General features: G+C 35.8%; 1 protein-coding gene across 1 annotated transcript; it reads right to left on the bottom strand.

Annotated features, from left to right (window-relative positions):
• Window positions 1–5,042: 5,042 nt before the first annotated feature.
• On the bottom strand, window positions 5,043–25,215 carry LOC121377734 (transmembrane 9 superfamily member 1-like). The gene is made up of 15 exons (XM_041505817.1): window positions 25,141–25,215; window positions 23,514–23,603; window positions 22,012–22,093; window positions 21,150–21,254; window positions 20,392–20,510; window positions 19,822–19,931; window positions 18,574–18,637; window positions 15,631–15,702; window positions 13,591–13,738; window positions 12,414–12,539; window positions 11,271–11,363; window positions 10,018–10,128; window positions 9,146–9,308; window positions 8,311–8,502; window positions 5,043–6,994 (listed from the first exon to the last, which is right to left on the bottom strand). The coding sequence occupies exons 3-15, from the start codon at window positions 22,043–22,045 to the stop codon at window positions 6,793–6,795; spliced, it is 1,539 nt and encodes a 512-aa protein (XP_041361751.1). The 5' UTR covers window positions 22,046–22,093; window positions 23,514–23,603; window positions 25,141–25,215; the 3' UTR covers window positions 5,043–6,792.
• Between the last annotated feature and the right edge of the window lie 2,667 nt (window positions 25,216–27,882).

Below are 27,882 nucleotides of genomic sequence, written 5' to 3'. Positions count from 1 at the left end.
GGGGGAAAGGGTGCAATTGTTTATGAGTCATGTCGTGGAGTGACAGACAAATATATAACATGGTGGGGAGATAAAATGAGGTGTGATCCATGCCAACGTCCCCCTGGCTATGCTAGTGATACTGATACTTATTTTGACAGATGAATATAAGAAAAGTGATTATGCATTTATTTCAGATGCATCGAAGTCTTAAATGATGACAAAATACAGTGTTCACCTGACATTTATCCTACATTATTAAATATGTATCTATATACATGGCGTTTAGGAAAGTTACACATGATTAAAAGAAAAATAACTTTCTAAAGTTCAGCCCTAAATGTCTGGTTACACTTGATAGATAAATATGAGCTATATGTACAATAAAATGACACTTTCTTCAAATTATCCCACATTACAAGCATACAAAATCATGCTTCAAAAGATACAAAACCCAAACATAACACACTTAAAGATATTGTCAAAGCCTTTCATTAATCAATTTTATATACACAAGGTACAGGGCCATTAACAAATACAATGTATCCACATTTTCCCAACCCACTACCTTTTCCCAAAAGTGTATATCAAAAGTGACGATTTTGCAAAAATCATTTCTCACCGATTTTTTTTTTTTTTTTAAAACAATAAAAGCATGGAAATTGGCCTGAACACCTTTCCCCCCCCTGAGTACAGATATGTTTTGGGAAAATATTGTCAATAGTGGATGGCCTCTAAATGCTGACGGAAATGCACATTTACTCTATGACTGATGAAAATAAGACACCACCATCATAAAACTTAATTTAATATGAGGTTAGATGTTATAAGTTTGAGTTACTCACTTTCAAAATGATAGCAAAGTGTTTCTCATACAACACAGATATCCCTGGGGCCATGCATATCAAGTCTACTCTGAAATCTCTAAGGTTGTCAAATGCATGCAATTTGTATCGAATTTGAAGTATCGAATCTGGGATAGCTCTTGGTGAAATTTTTTTTTTTTATTAAAGTTCAAAAATGGCATTTTTTCTAATAAAATGAGTAAAATGTGATAAACTAAAATTTGACAATTGTTTTTAAAATTTGCTTGGTTTTGGTCTAGACCTGTTAAACTCTTTAGTTTTATAAGAACCCCGTATAACTGAAAGGTGTTTTTGACGAGCATGATCAGTTGTCTGAAACTACAGAAAGTGTTTGACGTGATCAGTGTCTGAAACTCAGTGATGCTGGTTTGTTTGTTTTGTTTAATGACACCACTAGAGCACATCGATTCATTAATCACGCGGCTATTGGTTAAAGTTTGAATTTGTTTTTGTTTAATGACACCACTAGAGCACATTGATTTATTAATCACCGGCTACTGGATGTCAAATATTTTGTAATTTTGATAGTCTCATATAGTGAAAATCCGCTACATTTTTCAATTAGTAGCAAGGTATCTTTTATATGCACCATCCCACAGACAGGATAGCACATGCCATGGCCTTTGATATATCAGTTGTGGTGCACTGGCTGAATGAGAAATAATCTGGCGAGCACTTCCCACTAGACTTTACCTAAGTTTCGCCCCAGTGTTGAAAAGTATAAGAAAGTGTTTTTATGTGACCAATGGGTGCTTCAATGATGCTGGAGTTTGTAATAATTTTTTTAAATACTACCGAGTCATTGAGAACTCATAAACTGATCATGGACACAAGCATGTACACCTTTCCTCTTAATATTACACTCGTTGAGTTATTCAAGTCGCAGACCCTAGTTTCAATCCATGAAAATGGACAATATGTTTTGATAATTTAAAACCTCTAACACATTTGGATAAAGTTACAAAAGAGTGAAACGAGAGTCAGTGCTGTTGAAACTGGGAAATACACTTAAAAAATAGACTAGAGCTTGTCTCCATAACAGTTACTTCTCACAGGTATGTGCATTTTATAAAGTACGAAAAATGCATTTTGTGGTATTAGAAACACCGGGTTGACCAAAAAACACTTGAGATGTACAGAAATTTAGAGTCTAAACAATAAAATTGTCCAATTTCAATAATCAAAAACAATCGTAATGGTGAAAAATAGGCCATAATGTTATGCCAGATGAATTTGTAGGTAATAATTGTTTTGTTTAGCAACACCACTAGAGCACATTGATTTATTAAACATCGGTAATTGGGTGTCAAACATTTGGTAATTTTGACATTAAGTCTTAGAGAAGAAAACTGCTACATTTTTCAAGTAGTAGCAAGGGATTTTTTATATGCAAAACCCCAGTCAGGATAGAACATACCATGGCCTTTGATATACCATTCGTGGTACACTGGCTAGAACAAAAAATAGCCCAACGGGTCAAACCTATGGCGATCGATCTCAGACCGACCATGCATCAAGCGAGCGCTATACCACTGGGCTATGTTCCACCCCTTGTGGGTGATAAATATTACAAACTGTTTAGGTTATTAAGGCATGCTAGATGAATTTACCGGCCTCGATGGCGTAGTGTGGTTAAGCCACTGGACTACAGGCTGGTAGGTACAGGGTTCGCAGCCCGATACTGGCTTCCACCCAGAGCGAGTTCTTAAGGGCTCAATGGGTAGGTGTAAGGCCACTACACCCTCTCCTCTCTCACTAACTACTAACTAACAATTAACCCACTGTCCTGGACCGACAGCCCAAACAGCTGAGGTGTGTGCCCAGGACAGCATGCTTGAAACTTAATTGAATATAAGCACGAAAATAAGTTAAAATGAAATAGATGAATGTGTGGGTGATAAAGATCACAAACTGTTTAGGTTATTAGGGCATGCTAGATGAATTTGTGGGGGATATATTATTCCATGTGTCCAGATGTGATAACATTAAGGACTGAATTTACTGGTTTTTTCTTAAGCATAAAATGTAAATATGTATGATTGACATCCAACAGCTGATGATTAATCAATGTGCTCCAGTGGTGTCATCGAACAAAACAAATGTTTCTCAACATATATAGTTACTTGTGTGTAAGACAAAAACACACATTGTAAATTCAGCCCTTTATAAAATATGACAAATGAAGTATCATTTATTTCAATGTACATACAAGATAATTACATTTTAAATAACCAACAGAAGGCTTTTTGAACTGTCTCAAGGCAGCATCAGTTTTAACCCTTTGTGTTATGCGTCTGCTCACAGGAATGCAGTTTAAATAACCAACAGAAGGCTATATAAAACTGTCTCAAGGAAGAATCAACTTTAACCCTTTATGTTATGTGTCTTCTCACAGGAATGCAGTTTAAATAACCAACAGAAGGCTATATAAAACTGTCTCAAAGTACCATCAATTTTAATCCTTTCTCACAGGAATGCATAACGTTAATTCAACACATTTGTAAGAACAAATCTGATTGGATTTCTACAAAAATATGAAGTAGTAAAACCTGTGTTTTTCAACTTGAAATATGTGACGTTAAGTGCAGGAAGTCGGTGAAACATGTAGTGATGTTTACAGTGATGTTTACAGCACTTTATTACATACCCGATTAATATTACTACAGTAATAAAGACAATTCTGACCGTGCAATAATAATACACAATATTTCATGTGCCCTGGTAAATACACATACAAATGTACAATAACATGACTTGCTCTTTTAAAAACCTGTCCTTTGACATTGTCAGGGTTGTTTATCTATTCTGTTCTTTATATTTCATATTTCTGTTTTTATCATGATTTAATATTTTATCTTCCCCCCCCCCCCCACAATTTTTTTAAAAATAATTTAGCTTAGACTACCAATATAAATATATATTAAAAAAAATATATTATAAATATTTTTTTTAATAAAAGTGTACTTGATGATAGTTTTACATTCCTGAGTGATGTCAGTAATTACTGACACTTTTCAGAAAAATAATTTGTAAGTTTGTTTAAAAAAACAAGGAAATAATTTGAAATTAGAATAGGGATAACCCAACTGTGTTATGAGATTTGCAAACATAGTTGGTTTTACTATTGAACATTTTTCGTTTTACTGGCTCTACTAACAAGTCTGCAATCAAACTAAATCTTTTGACAGTAAACTATGAATCTATGTCTGCAATTGGAAAAAAGACAATGAAAGTAGTGTTTATATTTTGCAATTAGACAGGTTTTCTCCTATTCCCATATGTAGTGTTTTCCCTAGTATTGTTTAGCATAGTGACATGCCTCAAGTCTAGCTACATCTTGTCCCCAACCAATGCCATCCTGCCCTGAGGTATAATAAGCCTTTTTCAGTAATTATATTTATTACACATCTATTCACTATACTATAGTAATAAAGACATTTTGAAACCGTGTGATAAATTTATTTTGTATCGCACATGTGCAATCTAGACCTGAACTTTTAAATAGAGAATTCTCCTATTTTTATTGCACTTAGCACTTTTTATTTACTGATGTCATATATGATTTACAAATTATGTCACATCGTATTTGAAACATTACACAAGGCTGCCGCAGAGTATGATTCTTAACATTAAGCAAATCCATGAAAGGAGTTTTGATCATAGATTTAACAAAGTGTTGTTATGACGTTAAATTAAAAACCGTTTTTGTTAAACATAAAAGAAGGTATGTAATAAATACAGAACTTCACATACGTTGTTTTTGCTTTCTATTTATTGCACTCATTTATTTTGCGAAAGAACATACCACTTGACTGCTACGTGGTCTCATGGTATACATTCTTGCACAAAATAAGCTTGTGTAATAAATAGGAAGCGAAAACAACAAATGCAAAGTTCTGTACATTTATAAAACACTCAGTAACTGCAGTTATGCATGCAGATTTACAATTTCACTAATCAGAAATGGTAATCTATTACTATATAGACATAGACAGAGGGGTGGGAGATAGCTCAGTGGTACAGCGCTCGCCTGATGCTCGATCGATCTAGGATCGATTCCCATTGGTGGGCCCACTGCCACGGGGCTATTTCTCATTCCAGTCAGTGCTCCACAACTGGTGTAACAAAGGCTGTGGTATGTACTATCCTGTCTGTGGATGGTGCTTATAAAAGATCCCTTGCTGCTAATCGAAAAGAGTAGCCCATGAAGTGGTGACAGCGGGTTTCCTCTCTCAATAACTGTGTGTATCTTTAACCATATGTCTGATGCCATATAACCGTAAATAAAATGTGTTGAGTGCGTCGTTAAAAAAAACATTCTTCCTGCCTTCTTTATAGAACAGCGTGACAATTGTTGTTTAGTTTACCATGCCTTGCCAAATCTCTAGGGAAAACACCCAATATGATAACAATGAGCCAGTAATTGTCTTCCCCACTAAAGGATTTGGTCCATTTTGTAGTTATGAATTATTTGAAAAAAACATATGATCACAATATTTATTGGCATTTGAAAAATGGGTTCTCTGTTTGATATATTTTACTTGTTTCTTTTTTTTTTCTTTTTTTCTTTTTTCAAAAGTAGAATTATTAATCTGGGACTTGGAAGTATTTTTGTGCCGTGGTAATGCAGATTTGTACATTCAATTGTATTCATCAACAAATCAACAACTGTATGATGACTGTTAATATGCATCATTTGTACTAAGGCTATACAAATGCCATGGTATGTGCTTTCCCATCTGTAAGAATATGCACGCAATAGAGCCTTTTCTGCTACTATGACATAACACTAACTGATGTTTCAAATGTCTGACACAGGCGGTGATAAAACACTGAGCTGAGTCCTCATTACATATTGCTGTTAGTAAATATTAATTATAATGGAAGCCTCTTAGAAAGCTAAAACAGGAATTCCATGGAATAAATGTCTTGCCTACCATAAACCTTTTAAGTGCACTGTGATGAACATCTGTAGGTGCAACTATAAACCAAGTTTCACACATCTACGACTTACAGTTTGTGAGAAACTGATCTAAATGCAAAAGTCGATTCCACCACCGCTGGCAAAGTAATACCTATACTAAAAAAACTTAGTTGACTATATGTGAATTTAATATACATAGGCGTACGGACTCCAATTTTTGTAGGGGGCAGGCTGGTTTTTGCCCGAATTAAGCAAAACTGCCCAAATTTTAATAACAACATTTTATCCCGTTATATAGGGTTGCAAATGAATCACTATGCATTTTTACATGGATTACAACTAATTTTGATGATAGAATGATGGAAATACATGGTAAAAAGGTCTCAGGTTAGCACATTTTGCCCGAATATCTCTATCATTTTTGCCTGAATTTGAGGTTTTGCCCCTCCCCTTGCCTCGTATGCATATGTTAATATATTAATAATTTATAATCTTCTTTAAAATAAAATGTAAAACCCAATACATTTGAAGACAGCTATTTCTATCACAGATCATCTATTTTAACAATTTGCCATAGTCACAAAATCTAATATATCCTTATGAGGGAAATACGATAACTATGACAGGTTATATTAGATAGTGAACATTAAAAAATTTCAGGTGCAACTTCTACATGTGATCTCCTGCTTAAAGCAGACTTAAAGAACCCTGTCAACACCGTCGCGTGAGACAAAGTATGACTTGTATGTTAACATCGATGACCCGGTCCAACAGCAGTCCTTTGAAAATTGCGAGAGCGATAGTTTCGTTCGCATGTCGCTCATGTAAGTATAGTTTTGCTTAGCCCATTGTTCGTTCGCACATTGAATGTATAATGTCATTTACATGGTCATGGCAGGTTACGTAAAAACTAAATAAATGGATTACGCAAATTCTCAATTCTCAAAGGCCTGCTACATTTCGATATGTAAACACCTTCTACATATTATGAGGATAAAGATTCAAACACATTCTTCCGTCTGGTCAGTCCATCTTCAGATTGACGTAAATGTATCTGACAAATTTCAACGACGCGAAGAATGAGACGGTTCCCAGCATGAGGAAGAAGACGTAGCACGTGAGGATGGTGTAGCCAAAGAACTCGATCGTCTGCAGCATGCCCGACATGTTGGAGCGCTTGAAGTAGTAGAACAGAGCGTACAGGAAGACAAACAGGCCGGTAGAGCTGAAACGAGACAGACAATTAACAGTTGCAGTTCGACAGGTCAAATAGATCTTCTTTTACTCATTAAAGAACTCATTAAAGAACCCCCACGATTTATGCTTTACTTTCAGCTGTAACTATGTTGTGTTTTACCACTTAAATTTGAAATATGTTTTAAATGAAACAAATTACAACATATAAATCTAGAGCACTGAATATAGATCTCACCCTGCACAGAATATAGATCTCATTTACCATACATTGAATATAGATCTCACTTACCCTACACTAATATAGATCTCATTTACTGTACATTGAATATAGATCTCACTTACCCTACACTAATATAGATCTCATTTACCCTGCACTGAATATAGATCTCACTTTCCCTGCACAGAATATAGATCTCATTTACCGTACATTGAATATAGATCTCACTTACCCTACACTAATATAGATCTCATTTACTGTACATTGAATATAGATCTCACTTACCCTGCACTGGATATAGATCTCACTTACCCTGCACTGGATATAGATCTCACTTACCCTGCACTGGATATAGATCTCACTTACCTTGCACTGAATATAGATCTCATTTACCCTCCACTGAATATAGATCTCACTTACCCTGCACTGGATATAGATCTCACTTACCTTGCACTGGATATAGATCTCTCCTTGCACTAAATATAGATCTCACCCTGCACTGAATATAGATCTCACTTACTTTGCACTGAATATAGATCTCACTTACCTTGCACTGGATATAGATCTCTCACCCTGCACTGAATATAGATCTCACTTACCTTGCACTGAATATAGATCTCACTTACCCTGCACTGAATATAGATCTCACTTACCCTGAACTGAATACAGATCTCACTTACCCTGCACTGAATACAGATCTCACTTACCCTGAACTGAATATAGATCTCACTTACCCTGCACTGAATATAGATCTCACCCTGCACTGAATATAGATGTCACTTACCCTGCACTGAATATAGATCTCACTTACCCATCACTGAATATAGATCTCACTTACCCTGCACTGAATATAGATCTCACTTACCCTGCACTGAATACAGATCTCACCCTGCACTGAATATAGATCTCACTTACCCTGCACTGAATATAGATCTCACTTGCCCTGCACTAAATAGAGATCTCACCCTGCACTGAATATAGATCTCACTTACCCTGCACTGAATATAGATCTCACTTGCCCTGCACTGAATATAGATCTCACTTACCCTGCACTGAATACAGATCTCACTTACCCTGCACTGAATACAGATCTCACTTACCCTGCACTGAATACAGATCTCACTTACCCTGCACTGAATATAGACCTCCACCACCACCGGTAGTCCTCTGCAGACAACTGAAAGTAGGTCAGCGCGACCGAGATGCAAGCGGTGACACTCAGCAGAATGCCGTACACTATGAAGAGGATTCCGAACAGTGTGTATTGCTCACGACCCCACAGTGTGGCAAATATATAGTACAGCTCCACAGAGATGGCACTGCAAAAACAAGTATAAACAATGCTTTAAACATTTTGGAGTGGAATTGTTTTCCAGTTTTAAAGAATAATTATAATGATGTGTTGTCACACACAAAAATAATTAAATAAAGTATTTCATAATATGCAGTGCATAAAATATGTACAGTTTTTATTTTGTCTTTAACAATAATGTATATTTATAGTTTTACTTTGGTTATTTGGCAAACAAGTTTCTATTGTGGTCACAATATTGATGATTTAATTATTTTAATTCCTAAAACCAAAGGAAAAGTCAATTTCACTTTTAGAACAAAACTTACGAAGCAATTTAAAATAATATTAATTAATATAATAAAAAATAACCATCTTGTTGCAAACATAAGAAGAAAATATTTGGTTCTTTGAGTGCCAAATAATAAAAATAATTCAAGATTAGCACTAAATACATGAGTTAATTGTTGTAGCTCTACTGTACTGCTTGTTAGTAGTTTCTATATTCCAGCTGTTCATTTCACTGGGTGGTGAAAAGAAATTAGGACAAATTAAACTACTGGGTTATTTGAACATCAATCTTGCATTCAATGACTTTAAAACCTGACAAAGCATCTACAAATCATATTACTGCCTATAACGGCAGGACTTCCAATCCAAAGAACCACTACCTGAACGGCAAGAAGCCTCCTACAACACAGTGAGCGAATGCAGATCTATACCATGGGACACTGGGTATTTCCCGCGCAATGTTTTTTGTTCTGCAGGGAGCATCAAACGAATTTGCCCAGTTCTTTCCAAAAATACCACCAACTACTGTCAGAGGGTAGCCAACTGAAAAAACATGTAGAAAACACTTGAATAATACATTTTAAAATTGAACTGATAGCATGATGAATATGAATAAAATTAACTCAAAACAAACACACATGGCAAGAAATTCTAATGAATGAATGAATGAATGAATGAATGAATGAATGAATGAATTAATTAATTAATGTTTAACGACACCCCAGCACGAAAAATACATCGGCTATTGCATGTCAATCTATGGTAAATGACATCAATATAAAAATTCAAGAGTTAAATTAAAACAGTCTAAAGAACTGCAAAAAATACAAATATCACTGATAGATCAAATTAAAATTTATAATAAAAGTCAGTATCACAAAGAAATTGCAACAAAATTCTATTGAAGTCAAATTCATTATATTACCCATAATTGATCTTAATTTATATCAGTCAACTTGTTTGGTTTACGTTCCTGTAAGGTTGTAGTTCGCCAATCGATGACATCCTCATGTGAAGTCGAAGTTTTATGTCCCACTTGGCATTCTAATGGGACATATCACTTTGACAGGTACCAAGATATTTTTAACCATGTTGGTAATAAATGTCATTATCAATTTGCCAAAAATCTAATTCCTAATTCGAAACTGCATTCCATTTGTAAATCAACTGCCATTCTGGTTGTTCGGTCAATTCATCAAACTGCTAATAATTTTGGGTTATCTGTGGAAGGGCTGGGAGAATTAAAACTTACCAAACACCCACAATGCTATTAGCAAGATAATTGTTGTCCATGGCAACGCCTGTGTAGTCCCATATGCCCAGGCTACAGAGTTGATAAAAGACCACACTATAAAGAATGGAGCTGAAAGTAATTGAAAAAGAACAATATTAGATTATTATTTCTTTAAATTACTCAAAGAAGAAACAAAAAGCATCAAGTTTGATACAAAATACATCTGATATGCAATTAAGCAGGTTATGTTTAAATAAATCCATTATTAACTTTATCGATTTCTATTTACTTTTTTTCACTTTGAAGTACTGAGTCATGCAAAGTGTAAGTCCATCATAATGGAATTTCTGCAATGTTATTTTAAATAAATTATGGAAATACTCATGTCTATTACATTTTAATCATATTCCACATGCTGTTCTCAAAACAAAGGAAGGAAATATTTTATTTAACGACGCACTCAACACATTTTATTTACGGTTATATTGCGTCAGACATATGGTTAAGGACCACACAGATATTGAGGGAGGAAAACCGCTGTCGCCACTTCATGGGCTACTCTTTTCGATTAGCAGCAAGGGATCTTTTATATGCACCATCCCATAGATAGGATAGCACATACCACAGCCTTTGATGTACCAATCATAGTGCACTGGCTGGAGTGAGAAATAGCCCAATGGGCCCACCGACAGGGATCAATCCCAAACCGACCACGCATCAAGTGAGTGCTTTACCAGTGGGCTACGTCTCGTCCCTTTCTCAAAACGAAAAAGAAAGAAAGAAATTGTTTTTTATTATTTAACGACGCACTCAACACATTTTATTTACGGTTATATGGCGTCAGACATATGGTTAAGGACCACACAGATTTTTTAGAGGAAACCCGCTGTCGCCACTACATGAGCTACTCTTTCCGATTAGCAGCAAGGGATCTTTTATTTGCGCTTCCCACAGGCAGGATAGCATAAACCATGGCCTTTGTTGAATCAGTTATGGATCACTGGTCAGTGCAAGTGGTTTACACCTACCCATTGAGCCTTGCGGAGCACTTACTCAGGGTTTGGAGTCGGTATCTGGATTAAAAATCCCATGCCTCGACTGGGATTTGAACCCAGTACCTACCAGCCTGTAGACCGATGGCCTAACCACTATGCCACCGAGGCCGGTTTTTCTCAAAACGAATACTTAATTTGTTATTGTGAATCCTATCTGTTGTAATCTGTGTGTGTTTGAGATGACAGGATGTAAGTATTAACAGAGAAGAACTATACCAGCAAAGAGTGCGGACGTCAGGTTGATGATCCACACCCAGTTGTTTCCACCCATCCTGCGGAATATATTTGTAGACACATAGCCACTAATACCTGGAAACAGATCACAAATTAGAAACATTTAAAAAACATTCTCTGCTGTAATCCACCTAACATTCAGGGGCTGAAATTGTTTGTTTTTTTACCACTATCCCAAAGGAATAGTGAATTTCAAAAAACACTGTTCCGTCTGAAAATGTACTATCCCTTCAGTTATTAATGTACCACAAGTTTTCCTGACTGTGCTACGTCGCCTTGTACAACATTGCGTAACGAACAATTGTTTATATATCAGTCTATGCATTACTGCGTATTAGCTGGAATTACAAACAAACTCACTCCAAACATTAGTCACGATCAAAAAGAAGTTTATTTTATACCGGTAAGTGCATGAGAAAGGTCTTAGTAGCACGAGGATTTGTTCTGCAGAAAAATGTAGCTGAAGAAAAAGTATAAGCGGAATTATAGTCGCAGGTGATTTTCGATATTCTGTGCTCTATTTTCACTTTCATGGCGGAATATTGGAAGAATTGTTTTACTATTCCATTTCGAAATTTACTATTTGCAGAATAGCGGAATAGCGTAAAATTCGACCCCTGACATTTAAATTCTGGCATTTACAACACAAAATCGAGGACTAACAAACAGAACTGGGTATGTTCAAAGGTCTCACTACACAGATGTCATCTGCCTATGAAATACATGTTAAATTGCTCATCTTCAAATGAACATTGCTAATAGAATGGATTCGTATATACCACTAGTTTGAGGACAGGTGATGTTGAAAAGAAATAATATTAGAAAACATTTTCAGAGCACTGCTAAAGCAATGCATTCCCTTATAGGGCCCAAATCATTTTTTATCTCCTAAATTCAAGGGCCATAACTTTGTCAAAAATGGGTAAATCATCATAAAAGTCAAACTTGCAACAGTACATGATAAAGCTATGCACAAAATTTCAGTTTCATATCTTGAGGCATTGTGAAAATAAAGTCCGAAAAACTGGGACAAACGAACAAACAGACAGAAGAAAGGAGACGAAACCTATAGTTCCCTCTCGTTGGACTGGTTGGGGACTAATAAAAGCTTCAAGTTTTACTCACAAGCAGTGAAGGCGTACAAGATAATAGCGGCTGAATTGATAGCTCCATGTTGGTGAACGTTGAACATTCCACTGAGCGCCATCAGTAAGATGCCTGTTGCCAGTGCCAGAAACTGGCTACCAACACCTACAATAGAACAAAAACACACATTTTAACACCCTTCTTACACTTTACCAACCCAATTACAATAAGAAATAAACACATTTTAACACGCTTCTTACACTTTACTAACCCAATTACAATAGGAAATAAACACATTTTAACACCCTTCTTACACTTTACCAACCCAATTACAATAGGAAATAAACACATTTTAACACACTTCTTACACATTACTAACACAATTACAATAGGGAATAAACACATTTTAACACACTTCTTACACGTTACTAACACAATTACCATAGGGAATAAACACATTTTAACACACTTCTTACACGTTACTAACACAATTCCATAACTTTGATGTCTTTTTAAAAAGATTTTCCTTGACTTTTTAAAGAATGTTACAAAGATTTTTCTGCAATCATCAACACAATCAAATAATAAAACGTTTGAATGCACATTGATTATTTTTTATTAATTTAAATGGGGAAAGTTAACTTTCCAAATCTGGAAAAAGTTGCAAACTTCCATGACTTGCCAGGATTTTCATGATTTACATTGATCTTCAAAATAGCATCAAACATAAAGGTAGGAGAAAGACTTGGTGAGCATCCGACAAGGTAGGGTGGGACGTAGCCCAGTGGTAAAGTGCTCGATTCATGCGCGGTCAGTCAGGGATTGACCCCTGTTGATGGGCCCATTGGGCTATTTCTCAGTCCAGCCAGTGCACCACAACTGGTATATATCAAAGGCTGTGGCATGTGCTATCTTGTCTGTGGGATGGTGCATATAAAGATCCTTTGTTCATAATGCAAAAATGCAGCAGCATTGCCGATGATTAATAAATCAATGTGCTCTAGTGGTGTCATTAAACAAAACAAACTTCTTCTTTTTTATGACGAGTCACAAATTACCAAATGTTTGACATCCAATAGCCAATGTTTAATTGATCAATGTGCTCTTGTGGTGTCATTAAACAAAACAAACTAACAAATATAAAGGTCGGAGAAAGATTTGGTTAGAACCTGATACGGTATTTTCAGTTTTGGTTATTACAATTTCGAACACTCACCTAATATAGCACAGAAGAGTTTCTTGTGAGGAGGAAACCTGAAGACGTCTGTGTGGATGATCTTCCACCCGTTGTCATCCTGGTCCAAATCCTCTGATTCCTCATCATCCATGTTGTACCGAGCAAAATCACTCTTCAGCACACGCGTCTACACGAAAAAACATTGTCAAATCATTATATCTGTTAAATACATGTTTCAAATATATATTTATATATATATATATACACGGTTTAGACTTAAGCCCATGAAATAATAGCAATTTGGCAAATTTTAGGGAACATTTTGTTCTAAAAATCTTGATTAGCAATATTTCTAGTCAATTGAAAATTTATTAGCAACTACTTTTTAATGTTTTGAAATTGTGTAGCGATCTCCGAAACTTGCGTAGCGAATTGCGACGCAATACTGAACAAAATGTTCCCTGAATTTGCTACGTAAATCTGTCGCCAAACTGAAGCTTCATCTAGCCAATCAGCAAAAATGATGAAACATCCATAAATTTCAGACGATTTTCAAATTAGCTTTTTGGCTAATTAGCAATGAAATATATTTGTCAAATTGAACTTTGATTCACATTTGGTGATTTGGCAGGTGACAGCTTAAACCATGTATATATATGGCCATAATGGGGTGGGACGTATCCCAGTGGTAAAGCACTCACTTGATTCGCAGTCAGTTTGGGTTCGATCCCCATCGGTGGACCCACTGGACTATTTCTCATCCCAGCCAGTGTACCACAACTGGTATATCAATGGCCATGGTATGTGCTATCCTGTTTGTGGGATGGTGTATATATAAAAGATCCCATGCTACTAACAGAAAAATGAAGTGGGTTTCCTCTCTAAGACTATGTCAAAATTACCAAATGTTTCACATCCAATAGAAAATGATAATTAAAATATCAATGTGCTCTAGTGGTGTCGTTAAACACAACAAACTTTAACTTTATATATGGCCATAATTACATGCACACAATGACTTATAATTCACCAAATGAATGTATCAAAATGACTGTAGGTATTTTACCAATCTTGTTTTACATAGCCAAGCATACAAACATTAGCCTATACAAAACTGAAAACCAATGTTTAACTTTATACTTAACAAGAGAATAACCCCTGTGAGATCATTCTACTAAAAAAAAGTAACAAGTTTGCCACCTAGTTTAAAATATTATCAGTTATTTCATGGAGTCAGCAAAGGGAAGCAACTCCCATTAAACCACATTTGAAAGGCTACACACTACATGATATGGCATTTGGTTCTAGATGCAGGAATCAACCCTGTTTTAACATTATAATTGTGGGAGTTGTTCCCACCATCCAATTTTCAACATAGAATAACATAACAGTCAAATCAATTCCAATTCCATCAAAATGAAATCCAGAAAAGGGGCGTTCTTTTCAAAGAAATATATTCATCACCTACAAACAGTTGATAAAGAGTTATAAAAACAAAACATTACCAATCCTGCTCTTGACATTCATTGTCAGTAAGACACAAACTTCACATATACTACAAGCCTCTGAGAATTGAAACATTAGGTAACATTTTCTGGGATAAGCAAAACAATTTAAGGTAACCGACTTTTCTTTATTGTGTAACCTGTCAGGACTATGTAAATGATATTTTAAACTTAATGTGCAAATGAAAAATCAAATAAAAAAAATAAAAAATGTACATGAGCAATGGACATAAGCAAAACCTTAAATTTGGGAAAAAATTATACAAATATTCGGGCAAAGTGTGCTAACCTGAGACCTTTTTACCATGTATTTCCATCATTCTACCCTCAAAATTAGTTGTAATCCATGTAAAAATGTGTAGCGGTTCATTTGCAACCCTATACAGGTGTTTGGTAGTAATGCTAATATGAATAAATGTTGTTATACAGATTCTGGCATTTTCTTTTAATTCGGGCAAAAGCCAGCCTGCCTACAAAAATGTGAGCAGGCTATGGCAATGGACAAATGAAAGAAAACGATCCTTCAAGCAGTTTTCTCTGAGGTCTGTATTATGTCATTAAGTATACGACTTACCAGAATAATGACAACAAATCCTATCAGCAGGAAGACGAGAACCATCGAGTTGATGATTGACAGCCAGTGAATCTGAAATAAACAATGATACCTAGTGAACTCAAAACACCACACTTAAAACAGAAGTAGATAGGGTTTACATAGAGCTGATGATTGACAAGCCAGTGAATCTGAAATGAACAATGATACCTAGTGAACTCAAAACACCACACTTAAAACAGATGTAGATAGGGTTTACATAGAGTTGATGACTGACAAGCCAGTGAATCTGAAATGAACAATGATACCTAGTGAACTCAAAACACCACACTTAAAACAGACGTAGATAGGGTTTACATAGAGTTGATGACTGACAAGCCAGTGAATCTGAAATGAACAATGATACCTAGTGAACTCAAAACACCACACTTAAAACAGACGTAGATAGGGTTTACATAGATTGGATGACTGACAGCCAGTGAATCTAAAATGAACAATGATACCTAGTGAACTCAAAACACCACACTTAAAACAGATGTAGATAGGGTTTACATAGAGTTGATGACTGACAGCCAGTGAATCTGAAATGAACAATGATACCTAGTGAACTCAAAACACCACACTTAAAACAGACGTAGATAGGGTTTACATAGAGTTGATGACTGACAGCCTGTGAATCTGAATTGAACAATGATACCTAGTGAACTCAAAACACCACACTTAAAACAGACGTAGATAGGGTTTACATAGAGTTGATGACTGACAAGCCAGTGAATCTGAAATGAACAATGATACCTAGTGAACTCAAAACACCACACTTAAAACAGACGTAGATAGGGTTTACATAGAGTTGATGACTGACAGCCAGTGAATCTGAAATGAACAATGATACCTAGTGAACTCAAAACACCACACTTAAAACAGACGTAGATAGGGTTTACATAGAGTTGATGACTGACAAGCCAGTGAATCTGACATGAACAATGATACCTAGTGAACTCAAAACACCACACTTAAAACAGACGTAGATAGGGTTTACATAGAGTTGATGACTGACAAGCCAGTGAATCTGAAATAAACAATGATACCTAGTGAACTCAAAACACCACACTTAAAACAGACGTAGATAGGGTTTACATAGAGTTGATGACTGACAAGCCAGTGAATCTGAAATAAACAATGATACCTAGTGAACTCAAAACACCACACTTAAAACAGACGCAGATAGGGTTTACATAGAGTTGATGACTGACAAGCCAGTGAATCTGAAATAAACAATGATACCTAGTGAACTCAAAACACCACACTTACAACAGACGTAGATAGGGTTTACATAGAGTTGATGACTGACAGCCAGTGAATCTGAAATGAACAATGATACCTAGTGAACTCAAAACACCACACTTAAAACAGACGTAGATAGGGTTTACATAGAGTTGATGACTGACAGCCAGTGAATCTGAAATGAACAATGATACCTAGTGAACTCAAAACACCACACTTAAAACAGATGTAGATAGGGTTTACATAGAGTTGATGACTGACAAGCCAGTGAATCTGAAATGAACAATGATACCTAGTGAACTCAAAACACCACACTTAAAACAGACGTAGATAGGGTTTACATAGAGTTGATGACTGACAAGCCAGTGAATCTGAAATGAACAATGATACCTAGTGAACTCAAAACACCACACTTAAAACAGACGTAGATAGGGTTTACATAGATTGGATGACTGACAGCCAGTGAATCTAAAATGAACAATGATACCTAGTGAACTCAAAACACCACACTTAAAACAGATGTAGATAGGGTTTACATAGAGTTGATGACTGACAGCCAGTGAATCTGAAATGAACAATGATACCTAGTGAACTCAAAACACCACACTTAAAACAGACGTAGATAGGGTTTACATAGAGTTGATGACTGACAGCCTGTGAATCTGAATTGAACAATGATACCTAGTGAACTCAAAACACCACACTTAAAACAGACGTAGATAGGGTTTACATAGAGTTGATGACTGACAAGCCAGTGAATCTGAAATAAACAATGATACCTAGTGAACTCAAAACACCACACTTAAAACAGACGTAGATAGGGTTTACATAGAGTTGATGACTGACAGCCAGTGAATCTGAAATGAACAATGATACCTAGTGAACTCAAAACACCACACTTAAAACAGACGTAGATAGGGTTTACATAGAGTTGATGACTGACAAGCCAGTGAATCTGACATGAACAATGATACCTAGTGAACTCAAAACACCACACTTAAAACAGACGTAGATAGGGTTTACATAGAGTTGATGACTGACAAGCCAGTGAATCTGAAATAAACAATGATACCTAGTGAACTCAAAACACCACACTTAAAACAGACGTAGATAGGGTTTACATAGAGTTGATGACTGACAAGCCAGTGAATCTGAAATAAACAATGATACCTAGTGAACTCAAAACACCACACTTAAAACAGACGCAGATAGGGTTTACATAGAGTTGATGACTGACAAGCCAGTGAATCTGAAATAAACAATGATACCTAGTGAACTCAAAACACCACACTTACAACAGACGTAGATAGGGTTTACATAGAGTTGATGACTGACAAGCCAGTGAATCTGAAATAAACAATGATACCTAGTGAACTCAAAACACCACACTTAAAACAGACGTAGATAGGGTTTACATAGAGTTGATGACTGACAAGCCAGTGAATCTGAATTGAACAATGACACTCGGTTAAGTCTTAATCAATTTATTCACTGAAAACAAGTACAACACTTAAAACAGATGTAGACAGGGTTTACAAAGAACTAGCAAGTATTTGTTTTCACACAAGAATAGTAATCAACTGAACTGAATGAGTTACAAAGTCAACAAAAGTGCCACTCATAAATAAATAAATAAATGAAATAAATTAATGCAAAACCAAATTTTTAAAATGTACTCACTTCTAGAGTTTTTGGAAAAAAGCTGCTATCTCGCAGCCTTTTACTTCGATCTTCATACTTCAGACTGAAATCAAGTGACTGTACAGTAATAACATATCACAAAAATCAACTTTAAAACTTAGATAGACAAAGGACTTTTGACAGGAATTGCTTACACAGAGCTGACAGAGTTTTCTTTCCGAATAAATAATTAATTTTAAACTGAAACAAAACATGTATGAATGAGACAAATAAATTATATATAACAATCTACAAACTAACAACTGTATTGAAAGTATACTTAACCTGCAGAAACATTATTTGACTTACAATGTTGATCAAATATTTTACAAACATTTATCTCAAACTGTTGTCCTTTTTCAATACAAGACCCTTTTCATTTCCGTTTATTTTCGAACATATATTTAAGTTTAGATATACTGCCCTTTTTTGTTCTGTTTTAACAACACCACTTGAACACATTGAATTATTAATCATTGGCTAATGAATGTCAAACATTTGGTTGGTTTTGACATCTAGTCTTTGTAGAAACCAGCTACTTTTTTCTGTTAGCAGCAGGGGTGGGAAATAGCCCAGTGGTAAAGCGCTCCCTTGATGAGTGGTCAGTTTGGGATCGATCCCCGTCGGTGGGCCCATTGGGCTATTTCTCACTCCAGCCAGTGCACTATGACCGGTATATCAAAGGCTGTGGTATGTGCTATTCTATCTGTGGGATGGTGCACATAAAAGATCCATTGCTACTAATGGAAAAATGTAGCGGGTTTCCTCTCTAAGACTATATGTCAAAATTACCAAATGTTTGACATCCAATAGCCGATGATTAATAAATCAATGTGCTCTAGTCGTATCGTTAAACAAAACAAACTACTGGCAGCAAGTATGCTCTTCAGGACACAAACTTGAACTCTATCCAGGAGAGAGAACAGCAGTTCGTTGTTAGTGGTTAATGTTAGAAATTAGGGTAGTAGGCGTATACCCACCCCTCCCTCATTTCTCCCTTTCCTTTACACCTCACTCTGTGACTCAAACAGATACAGGCATACAAACTCCGTCAATGGTTTAATGTGTTGTTCACTGATGCTAGCAACCCCTGCAATTAAGAAAATGTCCACGGCTAAAAAAAACATGCCACTGTAAAACCCTGAATATAGTCCACGGCCAAAAGGTGCCGTGGAGAATTACAAACTCCATGGCATTGTCGATTACCGTGGGCATTTGCAAGAGTTGGGCCAGTCTAAAGAGACTCACCTGGTTTCATGCCACTTAACACTGTAGGTGAAGGCCACTTCAAAGGGAGTTGTCACACCGTCCAAACTGACAGGGGGCTGCTCCTTTGTCGAGACATTCGCATAGATTATCTGAATAAACATAAAACTATCATCATCACAGCATACAAGTAGAATATGAAATAAAAAACAGTATCTGTCTGTCCATTCCCATCATTGTAAACATTGTGGTTAATGGTTAAAGCTACAATCTTGACTCTGTGAAAAATAGGACACTGCTGTTTTAAGGATGTACAATCACTTGATAACTACCATGCAAATTTTATTTTATTTTATAGTGGCTCTGAAATGGTTTTTATTCTTTAAGTACAACAAACTACTGACTGGAGTATGAAAAAGTAGACAACGTTTAGTTAAAAAGGACCAAAAGTGAATTTACTTAAGATTCTTATTTCTGTATATACTGAATACAAGGATCATCACTGACAGCAATGTACTAACGTCATCTATTATTTTCATTGTATATATTAAGTTTTGGATAGCAGTATGCACAATAGTAAGAATGAAGTATATCAGAACAAAAGTAACTTACATGTTCTCCGTTATACTCAATATTGAAGTGTAGATGTGCCCAAAGGTAAACCTTGTGGTTGTGTGGAAGAAAACCACCTTCTTCCAAATGGCCAATGAAACCACGCAGCGGAATATCATCTGCAAAAAACACAACACTTACTAAGTATATACAGTAACAATGAATGAATGAAAGAATGAAAGAAAAAAAGAAAGAACGAAAGAATGAGAAAGAAAGAAAGAAAGAATGAAAGAATTAATGAATGAATGAATTAATTAATTAATTAATTGAATGGTTTAACAACACCCCAGCACGAAAAATACATCGGTTATCGGGTGTCAAATTATGGTAAATGCAGTTAAATTAAAACACAGTGTAAAGAACTGTGCAAAAAACACAAATATCACAGATAGGTAAAATTAAAATTTAGAATAAAAGTCAGTATCACAAAAAAATTGTAATAAAACTTCAGGATGGAATCAAAATGATTCCATCACAGTTATGTTGAATATCTGTTTATTGTAGTGTGAAATTATCAAATAAATTAAGAATAATAAAAGGATCCTTCAACTTTAATCAAACTAAGATGGATGGATGGATGGATGGATGGATAAACAAACAAATTTTAAAACTTTAGTTAATTCAAGAGGCTACTACTTATAATTTATTGGATATTTTGAATGGTTACTAGCAAACAACATTGTTTGCATTAAGAATGACTGCCATTGACATCATCCTAAATGGGTAAAACTGCCGCATGAAGAAGCGGGAGAGCGTACCTATGACAAACTCGAAATAATACAGATCTTCAATAGCGTTCTTGAGGAGTTCCAAATCCTTGTTGGAGTACGACACCATGCAGAGTTCCTTCTTGTCCGCATTCTCTGGCAAACAAAGTAAATATAATACGTTAACACAAATCTGTCAGGCTGCAGATTTTAGAAACTACCTTAGCCCTACGGTTTCGAAAAACCATTGTAAGCCATGACATCACTAACAGATGCCAGTGACGTCATAACCTACAATTGTTTTACAATACCATAGTGCTAAGATACCTTTGAAAGCATGGGACCAGATTAACACAATGTAAACTTAATTAACTAACAATATGAATTCTGTGAAATTAAATATTCTGCCTGTCATAAACTGTTATGCTGCACCTAGGATTTATAGTTTGTGAGAAACGGATCTAAACGCAAAATTTAACACTGAACTTTCCACACAAAAGTTAAGGCTGTCGTCGACGTCAGAAATGTAAAACATATATCTCACTTTTTTACTTCACAAAGGTGAGAAAATAATATTGTTCTCTTGTCAATTATTTGATGGTTGAATGTAAAGATAAAAACTGACAAAAGACAGAATTATTTTTAGTCTACATTTAAATAATAATAATATAATTAGTGACAGTAACTGAGTGGTGTAGACGGTAATGGAGTGATGAATACAAGTACCTTGTGTGTAGCAATTATTTCCTTTTTAAAAATGTTATTATTCATACACAGTTATGTGCGAATGTTTGTGTTTTGGTCTAATAAAGTGTGTAATAACAGTCTACTAAAATGTGGAATAATTTCTGACTTTTAAATTGTATTTTATAAACACTAAGGTCGGCCTACTAAATGTGGAATAACTGCTCACTTTTAAACTGTATCTTATAAGTAGATTCAGCCATCCGGTCTCCATCCAAGACTTCTCCAAGTGTTAGACTTTTATGTTCAATCTGCAAAAAAAAGATAATTTTATACCTGTTATTATCAAAGTCAAACATCAACTCCAGAATTAAATGTACATATACATGAGTAAAGGTAACTTCAGCTAACTGGTCAACTTGAAGGTAAAACACAACCAGCCAGACAATTTTATCATTCGTTCTTTCTCTCTTATTTACAAGATAATAAACAAAATTTAAATCTATTAGAAAAATAACGTCTCAAAGTTGCATCAAATATTAAATGTCAATACGAATTATTTCATTTGTAATACAGTCTATATTTATTTTATAAAAAAATGAATGAAACTCATACTTTAAAACTTCATTTGATGACAAATTGATAATTTAATAATATTGACAGCAATCAAAAATTACCTTCCACTTTCCTTTTGGTTGTCTTCAGGGTGTACACTACCAAATCAAAACAATGTGCCTAAAACTCCTACCTGCAGCGTATCAATCAACATAAACACCACAGATATAAATACCACCACTCCTCACCCTTAAAATGAATCAGAAAAAATTTGGGGTCAACTGCTCATTTCAGAAATAACGGGTAGCATATATGATTACCCTAGTTCCGCACAAAATTTGAGTACTTTTTTTTTTACAGGTATCAAGCACAAGGCTACTTGACACAGTGATACTAGATGAAATAAAATTGCCCAGATGAAACTTTTTTTCTTTTTTTTTTTACAACCAACACACTCATATTTATCACCAATCCCCTGCGTGTGCTGTAACCTCACCGTGGTGCAGGGGTGTAACATTCTCTTCGAGAATGGCCAATACAGCACAAATTGAAGTTTAGAATAAAAGTCAGTATCTGTCTGTGATATTTGTATTTGTATTTTTGCACAGTTCTTTACACTGTTTTTATTTATATCTTGAATTTTTCTATTGATGTTGATCATCACTTTATTTATTTGCATTACCATAGTTTGACACCCAATAGCCGATGTATTTTTCGTGCTGGGGTGTCGTTAAACATTCATTCATTCATTCATTCATTCATTCATTATCACCAGTCACATGACTTGTAGTATTAACTGCTCTATCAAAAGTTGGGTGCACTTCGAACTTTGACCCAGCCGGAAATTATTTGGTTTAGTACTACCTATAGGGCGATTTTGGTTCAAACTCAGGCCAAATACCCAGTACTCTTAACAAACCACTACAATTTCAAACACTACATAAAACCAAATTTATTGTAAGCTTTTGAAGCCACTTTAGACTTCAGTTCAAGAAGCAGACTATTTATTTATTTATAATTTAAGTTAAGTTAGTAACAGTTTGTGAATTGATTATTAGATTTACTAAATTATCTGAAATATGCATGTGAATCTAAGCCTAGATTTGGATGTTTAGCACGCAAATCCAACGTGAATCAGATTCGGAGGTTCGTACACATTGGTAGCCCTGTACTTACCGTAACTGGTCGACAGACTGGCAGCTGGTAATAATGGTAAGTTTCATGGGGATTGAAATAGGGTCCAACTTTATTCACATAGAGTTTCACCTGAAAAATAAATAACAATGATTTAGATTGCTACTGGAGTCTGTTTATAAGTTGTTCACTTAGAAGTGCTGTCATGATTGTTAAAAGCTGTTAGCATTACAATCTACATCAAAACCACTGCAGTTTCACCGATGACTCGCATTTTCTTGATGAACAAATGAACAGGTATGAAGGAAGGAAATGGTTTGTTTAATGACGCACTGAACACAGATATTGAGGGAGGAAGAGGGCTACTTCATGGGCTACTCTTTTTCGATTAGCAGCAAGGGATCTTTTATATTCACCATCCCATAGACAGGATAGCACATACCACAGCCTTTGATGTATCAGTCATGGTGCACTGGCTGGTGCGAGAAATAGCCCAATGGGCCAACTGATGGGGATCGATCCCAAACCGACCGCGCATCGAGTGTGCGCTTTACCACTGGGCTACATCCCGCCCCTTAAAGGTGAAAAAATAAAGTTTTTTTGTGAAAAGGTAATACAATTATTTGATGGCTGTCGTGGTGCACTGGATGGTGCGAGAAATAGCCCAATGGCCCACTGACGGGGATCGATCCCAAACCGACAGTGCATCAAGTGAGTGCTTTACCACTTAAGTTAAGTCTCGCCCCTAACAGTTGCACTGAACTCGAACCTTTTGACAAAATTAATGATTCCTATCATTACTGTATGATTTTCTTAACCCTAACCCTAAACTTAACCCATTTTCTTTCTGGGGGAGGCCCCCTATACCTGGGCTATTGACTGTGGTTGCATTCAATTTTATAGCACCATACCCAAACATTTCTTTCTGGTATGAGACTACTTGACAGGGCCTTGCTCCACGCTTGCTGTCAGTTGAGCTATCTCAGTATCACCCAAGCCCGGGGGACACGGAACCTGCAATGCATGCCAAGTAATCATCCCCAATGTGGGGTCATACACTCAGGAGACACACCCATAATCACAGACGTGAAGTCGGTGAAACTCGATGTGGCCTTACACCTACCCATTGAGCCTAGCGGTACACTCACTCTGGGTTGGAGCCGTTACTGGCATGCAAAATCCCCCATTGCATCAGGTGGGATATGAATCCAGTACCTACCAGCCTCAAAGCCAATGACATAAGTACTACACCACCGAGGCTGGGTCACACTAGCAACTTGATGCTACAAATGTCAAAATATTTTCATTTTATTAATTAAAAAAACACGACTTTTTTTAAACGTCTTATTGTTGATCAAAAAGTGATCCATAAACAAATTTCATGTCAATTATTGAGATTGCACGGTTTCATTTTTAAATTCCCCCAAAATGGCAAAATTAAAATAATACGGTTTTGAGCTGGGTCGCTTTTTGGAAACCAGGAAAGTCTAGCGATACATAACATGTATAATATATACTATTAAAAACTTTATACTATACTCTATAGCGGCTAGCCAGACGATAATGGCCCTATCTTTTAGGTTTTTGTCTTACTAATATTGAAGCATCTAACATTTATTTGACATATCGTCTTCATAATGTGCATTTAAAATGAAAAACATCTGGATACCTCCTGACCGTCTTTATATGTTGCACTGTTGACAAATAAAAAACACAGTGACCACGTAACAACAGAAAAAGTCGCCATTTTGTAAAGCGTTCTCCTTATTTATCGCGTTTATGAGATTAATCGAAAAACATTTATTAAGTAAAAAAAAATTATACTACACTCTACACTTATTAAAACTAGAGTAAAACTACAATTTAAAATAGTAATAAGTTATCTTTAGAGAATTCCGAATACACTAGCAAAATCGATATCCGCCTATCATTCGGAACTCCTCGGCCGAAGACTTCCGAATAACACTGTCCTGACTTTCGTTTTTAAAAGGGCTATAAATGGAAAATCGCAATTAACAAAATAATTGGCGTTAAAAGTGGAGAGGAATCGCGCCCCTAAATATTGAGTTATAATTTTATATATGGAATTTTTTTTAATATATTTTTTCTTTTGTTCTTTTTTTTTTAGATTTAATGTAATTTATTTAAAACAAAAAATAAATAAATAAACAGGCCTAAATAAATAAATAAAAACATAATATCTGTTTTCCTCTCTCACAGATAAATACTTCGCAGGACTTGAACATAAGTTAAAATTCCAAAAATAGTTTCTTATAGTTTCATGTATGCTTCCCCCTGGACAAATTTGTTTGTTTTGTTTTGTTTAACGACATCACTAGAGTAGGGGACTACATTGATTTATTAAGCATCGGCAATTGGATGTCAAACATTTGGTATGTGCTATTCTGTCTGTGGGATGTGCTCTAGTGGTGTCATTAAACAAAACAAACTAATATTTCATTCATTCATTTCAACTTATTTTCGTGTTTTTATCCAATTAAGGTTCAAGCACGCTGTCCTTGGCAGTTGGCACACAACTCAGTTATCTGGGCTGTCTGTCCAGGACAGTGGGTTAGTTGGTTAGTTGTTAGAGAGAAAGAAGAGGGTGCAGTGGCTTTACACCTACCCATTGATCCCTCAAGAACTCGCTCTGGGTTGGAGCCTGTACCGGGCTGGCGGTTGAAGTCCGGGGAACTGTACGGCGGGTGGGCTACACTACACTACGTCTGTCGGCTGTTTTACTGCAGATGCAGGGATCGCCGCTGTCTTAGATGCAGTCGTCGATCTAGAAAGAACCGCCATCAGTGGCTGAGCCACTTGTGGAAGGGGGGTGGGGGTGGGGGTAGATCAATAGTAACCATAGTAACCGGAGCGTAGTCATTTGTGACTGGCGTGGTCGAGGCTCTGGTTGGAAATTGTAACCGGCCTCGGTAGCGCAGTGGTTAAGCCATCGGACTACAGGCTGGTAGGTACAGAGTTCACAGCCCGGTACCGACTCCACCCAGAGCAAGTTCTTGAGGGATCAATGGGTAGGTGTAAGGCCACTGCACCCTCTTCTTTCTCTCTGACCACTAACCAACTAACAACTAACCCACTGCTTTGGACAGACGGCCCAGTTAGTTTAGGTGCGTGCCCAGGACAGCGTGCTTGAACCTTAATTGAATATAAGCACGAAAATAAGTCGAAATGAAATGAAATGGAAATTGTACTAGGCTAAGGCGCATTCACGGCTTGATTTCTTCCTGTGCTTGAAACTTTATTGAGTTCGTCAAATACCTGTATATAGCACTATAAAAATAAAACGTAAAAGTAACGCTTAGTTTGTAAAGATGCGTGAACCTTAATTCAACACTCGTATGTAAATGCATAAATGTTATTAAGTGGCAGTAAACTGTTTTAAAATAGTAGTACAAGGCGAGTTGAGATATTACTAGCGGATGATGGACATTACACCGACAGATGTTCTGTAGAAAATTATTTAATTTTGTGCCGTGGATTGTTTAATATCATGTAAAACATCAAAGCGAAAAAAAATTCACATTCGAAAACCAATACTTGCATGAGCTCGTGTTAATTACTCTTAAAGGGACATTCCTGAGTTTGCTGCATTGTAAAATGTTTCCGACTGTTAAAATATTTCTACGATTAAATTTACATATTAAATATGTTTTCTTGTTTAGAATAGCAGTGTCTGTATCTTCAATGTGTTTCTGGTCGTCTTAATATTTGTAAGAAGTCCAAACTGAATTTTGTCTCCAAATAATTTCGTACGTACGAAGGAAAATATATTTTAGGAAATAAATGAAATTTAATATACAGTCACAAATATTTTATGCAGAAAAAATAGATTTGATATGTAATTACAATCGTTAAAAAGTCTCTGTTAGTCGATAACATCTTTAAAATTGCAGCAAACTCAGGAATGTCTCTTTAAGTAGTCCATGCTGTACTCATATTCCATAAGAGAACAGATGCACGAAGTGGAACAGTAAGCAAAAATTCCAACCATACCCATATATTACATATTATTAATGAAAATTTGGGGAAATTTTAATCGTGAAACTTCATCCATCAAATTCCTTCGAGCCAATATTTTTATTTTTCACCATTATGTCTATCAGTATATAAAATAAATAGTTTTAAAATTGATACTATATGTTGTATTCATTTTCAGCTTAAACTTTAATAGGCTTAATATTTGACAATAATATATTACAAAGGCACTTTGTTTCCGCGCAAGGTGCGATGGGTTATGCGGTCGATCTACACCTGTGGCGGACCTAATGGATTCGCACCAGTTCTAATAAAACTGTCATCCCCTATACTAGAGCCAGATATAATTCATAACAGAAATCAACATATGTTAGTTGTGATATCCACTGGGGTTCTGAAAATCTCCGTTTAGTGAAAA

This window comes from Gigantopelta aegis, chromosome 7 (genome assembly GCF_016097555.1).
Source record: "Gigantopelta aegis isolate Gae_Host chromosome 7, Gae_host_genome, whole genome shotgun sequence".
NCBI lineage: Eukaryota > Metazoa > Mollusca > Gastropoda > Neomphalida > Peltospiridae > Gigantopelta > Gigantopelta aegis.
The sequence above is the reverse complement of the archived record's forward strand: the minus strand, read 5'-3'. Positions and strand labels throughout refer to the sequence as shown.

What these genes read in the sequence shown, in the direction of transcription:
- LOC121377734 (XM_041505817.1), bottom strand. Translation starts at nt 22,045, where the DNA reads ATGGCTGAATCTACTTATAAGATACAGTTTAAAA. An exon ending in TTATAAGATACAGTTTAAAA is followed by an intron (nt 21,255 to 22,011) that starts GTGAGCAGTTAT and finishes TTTGTTTGCCAG; the next exon opens with AGAATGCGGACAAGAAGGAA. An exon ending in GGAGGCTTCTTGCCGTTCAG is followed by an intron (nt 8,503 to 9,145) that starts GTAGTGGTTCTT and finishes TTGTTTTTGCAG; the next exon opens with TGCCATCTCTGTGGAGCTGT.